Consider the following 10,117-nt stretch of genomic DNA (forward strand, 5'->3'; position numbering starts at 1 on the left):
GCTCTGTCTCAAAAAAAAAAAAAAATAGCTGGGCATTATGGTGGGCACCTGTGGTCCCAGCTACTTGGAAGGCTGAGGCAAAAGAATCACCTAAGCCCAAGAGCTGGAGGTTGCTGTGAGCTGTGATGCTACAGCATTCTACCGAGGGCAACAAAGTGAGACTGTCTCTTAAAAAAAAAAAGAAAGAAAAAGAAACCTTAAAGGACTCTGATAATTTATTCAGTAATTGTTCATTATGAATTAATAAAAACAATGGAACTGTCCTACTGATCCTGTGACATCCCTGTGTTTGGACTGGGTTATAAAGAAGTACTATTAATTTTTGCTTAAAACTCTACAAGTACCCCCCAACAAACAAACAAACAAACAAACAAACAAAAAAACCTCTACAAGTACCAAGATTCGGAACTCCATATTATACTGCATTTATTTATTTTTCTTTTTTGAGACAGTCTCACTCCATAACCCTTGGTAGGGTGCCCTGGCATTATAGCTCACAGCAACCTCAAACTTTTGGGCTCATGCCATCCTCTTGACTCAGTCTCCCAAGTAGCTGAGACTATAAGTGCCCAGTTAGTATTTTTATTTTTAGGAGAGACCAGGTCTCACTCTTGCTCAGGCTGGTCTACAACTCCTGAGCTCAAACAATCCACCTTCCTCGGCCTCCCAGGCATGAACCACTGTACCTGGATTGCATTTCTGTTTTATACTCACTTGAGCTACTAAATTATAAGACACAAAAAGACAAGTTTAAGGAGAAGGATCAGCTAGCGACTGATTTACAGATTGTGGTTCTACCCATGGTGAAAGGAAGTTATTAGATACCATCATACATACAGCCCTCCCTTGAATAAACCGATTGGTATATAGGATCCAGCTTAAGAACTTATTCAGGAAATCTCTGGATTTTCCCCCTTGCCTAGCCTCTGTGAAGGCAGAAATCACTTCTCGAGTGGTTTGCCTTATTTACCTTTGTATGTATAGCATTTTGCAATGCGTATGGTGTATAGTAGGTGTTCAGTAAGTATTTATCGAGTGAATATGTTAAAAAACTTGTATCTGATTCTGATTCATCAGTATACATGAAATATAAAATGTATAAAAAGTGGTCACTGGTTTTATTATTGAAGCATGTGTTTTGTAGACGGAAAATATCACAAGCAAATTAAAATAGAAGAGAATGCAACAGGGTTCAGTTATGAGTCACTTTTTCAAGAATACCTTAATGAGACAGTTACAGAAGTTTGGATAGAAGATCCTTATATTAGACAAATTCATCAGGTATGTGAAATGTACTAACATACAAGGAAATACTATTTTAAATGTAATAATAGTAATAGTAGTTAGTAATAATCAATCTTACTGTCTTTCAGCTGCATAACTTTCTTCGATTTTGTGAGATACTTATTAAGAGATCATCTAAAGTAAAAATCATTCACCTTCTCACTTCTCTGGATAAAGTAGGTATCTGAAAGCTCCTACTCCTTTTTCACTTACGAGCTTTATTCAGATACAAGATGTAGGTCAATCATGGAAAACCTGGAGGTAATGCTTCAGCTAGATTTATTTCTCTACACACTAACTTATTACCTAATAATAGGCATTGCACATTGGTTTTAGGATATTAACCTTATATTTGGCCATTTTGTTAAATGCTATTGTAAGTTTAGCTCAAACAGTTTGTCAGTTTAATCTCTCGGATGTTCTATAAAGCGATCACACTTTGTGCACTATTTACAATTTTGTCCCTATCAATTATTATATATCTGGGAGATAGTAGCATGATATAATACTGGGCATCTGTATCTTGATTTTGATAACAAAAATGCTTTGAAGTGTAATTATGACTTCAAGGATTAATTTGAGAAGATGGCAGTCCCACTTGGATAACTAAACATCATTACTAAAATATGTGTAAAGAGAGAGGGCAGAGTTGTGTTATGTTTACATTAGACCAAAAAAAAAAAAAAACAGTGATTTTGATAAAAATGTCTCTTAAACTACTTCATGTTCTTTGGTTGCTTCTTTGAGATGATTAACTTTGAAACTAGTATAGAACATTTTCATTTTAATTCACCTATGGTATATACTGTATAGGTTAGAAATATTTAAAATATTAATAACAGAGGAAGCAAATTATATTTTTGCTATTAATAGGGCAATGGGAAAGAACAGCAAATTAGGGGCCTGGAAGAAATAAAAGAGTCACTCAAGAATCATGAAGTGCTGTTGGAAGTAGAATATTCTCCCTCAATACATGACCGAGAAATTAGGTAAGTATATAATAATAATTTTTGTGCAGTTGATATATACTTTTAAAATTTCCCAGTGGCACCCAAAGCTAAGTGGGTAGGGTGGGTTCAAACCCAGCCTGGGCCAGCTAAAACAACAATGACAACTGCAACAATAAAAAAAAAGAAAATAGCTGGGTGTTGTGGTGGGTACCTGTACTCTCAGCTACTTGGGAGGCTGAGGCAAGAGAATCAATCACTTTAAACCCAAGTGTTTGAGGTTGCTGTGAGCTGTGACGCCATGGCACTTTACCCAGGGCGAAAGCTTTAGACTTGTCTCAAAAAAAAAAAAAAAAAAATTTCCCTCAATAAGTTGTATATAATTAAATATATATTACATTTAAATATTTAAAATTCAAGTAAGACTCAATTTTAATAATGTTTCACTTTTGAGAAGAAAAAAGCTTACTTTGTCCTGTGTGTGAAAATGTAATATTTCTTTCTTCCTTTTTTTTTTTTGAGACAGAATCTCCAAATCCCTTCCTGGGTAGAGGGGGTTGTAGCATCTTAGCTCACAGCAAACTCTTAGGCTCAAGCAATCCCCTTGCCTCAGCCTCTTGATAGCTGGGACTACAGGCACCTGCCACATCTCTTTTTAGTAGAGACAGAGTCTAACTCATGCTCAGGCTGGTCTCAAACTCCTGAGCTCAAGCATTCTACCCACCTCAGCCTCCCAGAGTGGTAGGATTATGGGCATGAGCCACCACACTTACCTAGTATTTCTTATGGAATAAAATTTACATGTTTTGTGTCATGTAGGAAGGGTGGGTACTTTTCGGTCTACTCAACATACATATGATGTTATGATCTTGGGATAATGTTTAGTGAAATTAATATTTACTTAATGTGGTTTTATTTCTTATGGGTTATTAAATATCCTAGTTGGCATGATAATATGTTGAGTCTATTAAGTATATGTAGTTATTTTAGTGATATCTTCCCTTTGTTTAGCACAGCAGTTTTCATATGTTTATAGCAAGAGTCCCCTCAGCTTTAATGAAAACTTAAGTACAACCTAAATATGCAAAATAGGTGAGGTCAGGGTCCACGGCTTTTCCTGCTCATATTCCCCATCTCTGTAGGGCAATCCTGAAACACCATCTGTCTCCCTGAATGAATACACTTTGTAACCACTTCTTAGCAGAACAGGAAAGTTTTATCAACAAGCTGAAGTTCAAGAGTAAATTTTAATTTTAAACTATCAGCTAATGGAATGAACTCATTGTTTCTATTTGTTTGTTTCATTATAGACACAACCCATGGTTAACCCTTTAACTCCATTTTTGATTCACCTCATGCCACTGGAGGAAGTGGTTTTCTTTGTTGGGGGGAATTTTGCTGACACTTAATATCCTATAGTTTTTATAACTAACTTAAATGTCTTAAATATAATATTATATACTAATTTCAATAGGTTCAACAATGGATGGATAATTAAGATTGGAAGAGGACTTGATTATTTTAAGAGAACACAGGTAGGATGTAATTTTATGAGTAAATGTATTATGCTGTTTTTATATCCTTTTTAATAATACTCTTTTCTTCTTTTCTTAGGGTCGTTTTTCCCTTGGATATTTTGATTTTGATTTACGACCATGTCATGAAACAACAGTGGACATTTTTCATAACAGACACACAAAAAAAATTTGATGGGTAGTAGCCTAATTTATCTTATGTATTTCTACATTAAGTGATTATTAGATTTTTACTATGTTGAACAGATCATTTTTTATAATATACAAATTTCACAATAAACTTTTACATTTCTACTAATTTATGGATCTATTGTTCATTTGTGGAAACAATACTAAATATTTCTATAAATATGAATATATTATTCAGATTTACACTGTTGCATGTCGTACAGGTAATTTAAACATTTTATCAACTTTTATTTGGCTTTTGGAACATAAGTCAACAATTCATGAGCCTCTTTTTTTTTTTTTTGAGACAGAGTCTCACTATGTCGCCTTCAGTAGAGTGCTGTAGCGTCACAGCTCATAGCAACCTCAAACTCTTTGGGCTTAAGCAATTCTCCTGCCTCAGCCTCCCAAGTAGCTGGGACTACAGGCACCTGCCACAACACCCGGCTATTTTTTGCCTGTAGTTGTCGTTGCTGTTTGGCAGCCCTGGGTTGGGATCTAACATACCACCTCTGGTGTATGTGGCTGGCGCCCTAGCCACTTGAGCCTCTCTTATGAAGATGAGTTGAATTTTAACTTTGCCCTTGGGTGTTTTAAGTCTAGGAAGGAAAATCATCATGGATTAGTATTCTCTTAACAGACAGATTGACTTGTAGGTCTAATAACCAGGAAAAAACCAAGTAAGATAATTGTCTTTGGCAGACATTTAACCAACATTCAGTTGTCTAATATTACCTAACTCCATAAAGGCAAATTAAGCCATTTAGTTTTCCAGATGCATTTTGCAGCTCATTCACTTTGGCTGGCACTTTTGGGAAGTCTAGTAGCTTAGAATCCAGTGTTCTAGGTAAGCTCATCTATCCAGATGCAAATTAAGTGGTTGGGGACAAAAAATAGGCTCCATGAAGACAGGTTGAAAAGGAGGACAAATGCTGGAGGTAGTGGGCAGTCCATATGCTTAAAGAACAAGCTAAGCCCAAGTCTGTAAGAGGAAAAATGAGGTACTAGTATTCAGTATTAGAGAGTGCATATACAAACATCAGATCTGGAGATTTTCAAGCAGAGTTAGATGGCGTGGATGCTATGGGAACACAGTTGGACAGAGTGGTCCTGGGCGGTCTTGGACTTTAGGTTTATGCTTTGCCTTTGTGGACCAGGAGGGACAAGATTGAGTTGGCATGAAAAACTGGGAAGGTCTTTGAGAACAGTTCCTGATGTTTGTCTTGGACGTTTTCAGGTTTAGGTGTTGATGATGCTAAATCTGAAAAATTTTAGACCAGCTTTTATTTATTTTAGATAAGCTTTACTGTATGAAAATTTAGGGTCTCAGAAGAGCACCTGGACAAGTGTAGGGCTTGATTGAAAGTTCCTTTCTGCAGAATATCTTAGGATGTGTTACACCTCTTCACATTCATGTTAAGATAACAATTCTCATTTCAAGAGCATATGAATTTGTCACTACAGAAAATCAGCAATTCATAACCCTGTGAAGTTAACTTTTATCCAGTCCTAAAAATCCTGGTTAAGACATAATGATATTCAAGGAAAACAGTCTATAGCCTAGCTATCTATTCTAGATATTTGGAGTTCTAGCCCCAGGTCAAATTTGAGGACCAGAAGACTACCAGGTACAGGTTTAAAGATATCAAGAAATGGAAAAAAACAGCATTAGTCTCTACCTTACTCCACACAAAGAAACAATTCTAACTGGATTGAAGGGCTAATTAAATAATTAAAAATATAATTAAAAATCCATTTTTAAAAAAACTCCACTAAATAAGCATAACATAAAACCCATGAACTGTCAAGGAAAGGAAAGAATGAAAGTTATGATCATGTAAATATTTAAAATTTGAGTAAAGAGAACCATAAAGAAAGTTAAAAAACACAAGAGATCAAATTTACAACATACAGAAAAGTTAATATTCTTAATACTAAGTATGACTTTTGGCAGTGATCTTGAGCTGACTTCCCCCCTCCACTTGGTTGTTAGAGCAATCTCTCCTGCTCTCCAGCATCGTTCCTGTCAGCCAGATGCCACCCTATTTGTTCTCCCTCATCAACAAACTTTTTGAAAGAGTTCTCTCTATGCAGGCTTTTCCCATTTCCTCACTTCCTAGTCACATTCCAACATACTTTAATCTGGCTACTGCCCCAATTGCTCTACTGAAATTGCTTAAGGTCAACAATGACACACACACAACCGCCAGTACCATCATATCCAACTAACCTCTTCTAATATTCGTATTACTTGACTTTTCAGGAGCATTTGACCCAGTTGGCTGCTCCCTTCTTGAAACTCAGCTTTCATGAAATATACTTTTCTTCTTCATCCTACCTTTTAAATGCTGGAGTTCCTTTTACTAGGTAGTAACTTTTTTTTTCTTCCGTTTGCACACAGAGTCAGTGGTTCTCAACCTTCCTAATGATGAGGCCCTTAATACAGTTCTTGTGGGTTGCGACCCATAGGTTGAGAACCACTGCACTAAGTGATTATACCAGTAAATGCTCTTAGTAAAAAGCAACGAAAACTCCTGCCTGATGTAAGTAAAAGGGGGATTTGTTATAAGGATAATAGCAGATCACAGTGCAGAAGTAATCAGATCATACCCTTGCTGATGCAGACATGAGAGTTGGATGCGGCAGCCTGCATCACTTACATCACCGACACTACCACTGCCTGTCTCACTGCCTTTGTTACCCCAGAAATTCAGGCTCCTAGCACTACCGTTAGGGAAGGTTCTCACCATCCCAGATTTTCTGTATCACTAGCTTCTAATTCAAAGTGTGGAGGAGATGCACATGGTTGGTGGACCCTAGGTCATACGCCTATGCCCTCGCTTCAAGGGAGGCCAAGAAAACATGTAGTGAAACTTGTTCCCATGGGACGTGTGCTCTACCTCTTACCAAGTCTTATGAGGTAGAGAATTCATCAGGCATAGGGAACTCAGATGCTAAATGGTTTAAATTTTAAATTAATTACAAAAAGTCCAAAATTATCCATTCTCATGACTTAAAATACTCTGTATGTGCTGTCAACTTTCAAATTTACAAATCAAGCCAAGACTTCTCCTTAGAGTTCTAATTCAGTGGCCTATTTGACATTTTATATGGCATCTCAGAAGCACACAAACATTTCAAATACTCAAATAAGAGTCATTTTGACTCCTCTCTCATCCCCGTATGCAAACATTTAAAAAGGTCTGTGAAATCTACCTGCAAATTATACCTTGAATTTGTTCCAGGTGTTGCTTCCTCACATTTCCTTTTTTGGAACTTGGAGCCGTTAACACCCTTCACTTGATGATGTCCTCACTCTAATTGGTATTACTGCACCAAAGCACATTGTATTCATACTTTTCTCAGAAAATAATTTTCATGTGTTACAAGCTTAATGCTTAAAAATGTGTCCATGATAAATTTCAAAATTGTGGTTACTTTATACTTAATATTGCTGCTAAGAAACAAAAGCACCTGTCCATTAAACCTGCCTCAAATGAACAGCTTAACTGACAATCATGTTTATTCCAGAAGCAACTTAGAAAATAAAATCCCTTTCACTTAACTCTACCCAATTCTTGGGATAACCAGTTGTAGGCAAAACCCCATGTGCCTATTCCTGCTGTTCCTAAAAAAGAAAAAAGAAAAAAAGAGGAAAAGGAATGATCCATTCTGACATATGAAGATAAATCATAAAAAAAGGACTGAAATCAATTTGGTAATATTTGAATACTGTATTACATTGTTTCAGGCAGAGGTCTCCCAGGGTCCTGAAACCCCTGTGTTTCAGTCTCAGTTATGCTTCCCTCTCCTGTCAAGAGCGTATGTTGAAGTTCTTACCCCTAATACCTCAAAATGTAACCCCATTAGGAAATGAGGTCTTTATGGTGGATCCCAATCCAATATGATGGCGTCCTTACATGAACAAAAAATTTGGACACAGGTATGCGTGCATACAGAGGGAAGATCACGTGAGGACACAGGAACGTGGCTGTCTGCAAGCCAAGGAGAGGTCTCAGAAGAAACCAGATCTGCCGGCACCTTGATCTTAGACGTCCAGCCTCCAGAACTGAGAAATGTCTAGGAGTGTGTTATGGCATCTCTACAACGTTTATACACACTGCCTTTGTTTCCCTTTTAAAATAACCAAAAGTAAGCCCTGCCCTGAAAACAGGAGTTATTCCTAATTTTCGACAAGTGCCTAATACGCTGTCTACTTTCTATAGCTATTGCCAACACCATCTATCTCTTGCTTGAACTCCTACAGTAGCATTTCAACTAGCTCTCTGCTTCCTATTTTGCCTCCTCACAACAGCCAGAATCATCTTCATAAAAATACATTCTCATTGCACTTAAAACCAAGCTCTACTTTGGGCTTATCAGTCTTTACATGATCTGGTCTCTGCTTAATGCTCTTTGTCTTGCTGCATTCTCACCTTTTACTTGCATCTGCCTTTACTTCCTTCAATATGCCTAGATCCCTGCTTTAGGGCGTTCCTGCATGCTGTTTGTGTGGCAAATTTTACCTTACCAAAATGGTTACCATAAAATCTCCCATTCCTGAAGCTCTTCTCATAATGACTTTGACATCTCTCCCATGGAAATGCAGGTTATTTATGTTCCCTCCTGTTGAATTTCAATGCACTTATTCCAACAGAGGTGATACTATGTTAATTCTAGGGCTAAGTCATAAAAGGAAACATAGTTTCTGCTTTGCTTTCTTGGGTCACTCTCTCTGGGGAATCTAGCCACTGTGATGTGAGGAAGTCCAGGCAGCCCAAGTGGAAAGGAACCAAAGCCCTTAGCCCACAGCCCCAGCTGAACCCATAGCCCAGGTGAGCTCCCAGCCAACTCCCATCACTAATGCACCAAGCCATGTAGGTAAGGCCATATAAGGAGTGGATATTTCTGGCCCCAGTTAAACTGTTCTAGCTAATGCTGTTGAATCAGATGGCTCATAAGATCTATTTTATTTATTAGGTATACATGAATGTGTGGGTGTGTGCTGTGGCACAATGTACTATCAATATATTTTTCACTCTAATTTACTTTTTAAAAAGTTTAAAGCTATTACATTGTCAATTACTGACATCAGGGACTATGTCTCCTTCACACACCATGCACATCTAGCTATTAGCACAGTTCCTGGCACACAGCAGGCACTGAATACATAGTAAGTACTCCAGAAATGAGTATATGAATGAATGGTAGGTATAGGAAATGGCTAACAGTGATGTTACTGTGAAGAAGTGTGGCAATGAATAATGGAGAGAAAAGGAATCTTGAGCAGGAGAGTTTTGTGAAAGGGGAGATCTTAGTATGTTCATTCACTATGTTTAAGGATCCAATAAAAGTGGAGATAGGAAAAAAAAGTGCAAGATAAGGAAGCTATATAAATGATGGTGCAAGGCCCAAACACAGGCAAGAGAGGACAAAATCCAAGGTAACTAAGTGGATTAGTGTCAAGGAACGGGAGATCTCTCCCTCTCTGATACTGAATGAAAAAAGAAATGTTCAAGTAGAGAACACAGTGGCGAGAGGTGTTTATTTCTGAAGGCCTCAGATCTCAACAAATTCTAAATCAAGGTTTGTGACAAGAGTAATGGAATTCTAAGCTTGGGAAGAGTGAAACATTTAGGAATAAGCCCTCTCAAGAATAAGAGGAATTCAACCAGCGATTAACTGAATCTGACACCAACAGAAAGAAGATACATAAATTGAAAATGATAAATATGAAATTGGGCTAATCTGCATGATATATGTTTTTTCTCCCCTAGCACTGCCTGCTGGAAAGATTAAGACATCAACTGCTTACATCAAAATTAAAAAGTGGTGCCAGGCTTGGTGGTTCACCCCTGTAATCCTAGCACTCTGGGAGAGAACAGTAGTCCCAGCAACTCATGAGGCTGAAACAGGAGGGCCACTTCACCAGGAGTCTGAGGTTGCAGTGAGCTATGATGATGCCACTGAACCCTACCTAGGGTCATAGAGGAAGACTCTGTCAAAAACAACAACAATAACAACAACCACCAGAAAGTGGCTATTATAGAAGGCCACGTGAGGGAATCAAAGGGAAATATTTGCGGTATATTTACAGTATATTCAGCCTGGGGTAGAAAGAAAATGAAGCAAGGGGAAAATGAGGAAGGGTTGAGGGCTTAGAAAAGTGCATTGGGCTTGATT

At 37.6% G+C, this 10,117-nt stretch overlaps 1 protein-coding gene across 1 annotated transcript in view; it reads left to right on the plus strand.

Annotated features, from left to right (window-relative positions):
- MITD1 (microtubule interacting and trafficking domain containing 1) overlaps positions 1-4,064 on the plus strand; it is a 13,461-nt gene extending 9,397 nt beyond the window's left edge. Inside the window, exons 3-7 of the mRNA XM_003794340.2 lie at positions 1,145-1,281; positions 1,374-1,460; positions 2,158-2,273; positions 3,706-3,766; positions 3,846-4,064. Coding sequence (XP_003794388.1) covers positions 1,145-1,281; positions 1,374-1,460; positions 2,158-2,273; positions 3,706-3,766; positions 3,846-3,941 — 497 coding nt within the window. The 3' untranslated portion in view covers positions 3,942-4,064. The remainder of the gene's footprint in view (positions 1-1,144; positions 1,282-1,373; positions 1,461-2,157; positions 2,274-3,705; positions 3,767-3,845) is intronic.
- Positions 4,065-10,117: the final 6,053 nt, after the last annotated feature.

This window comes from Otolemur garnettii, unplaced genomic scaffold, assembly GCF_000181295.1.
Source record: "Otolemur garnettii isolate 467f Iridium unplaced genomic scaffold, OtoGar3 scaffold00079, whole genome shotgun sequence".
Taxonomy (NCBI): Eukaryota; Metazoa; Chordata; class Mammalia; order Primates; family Galagidae; genus Otolemur; species Otolemur garnettii.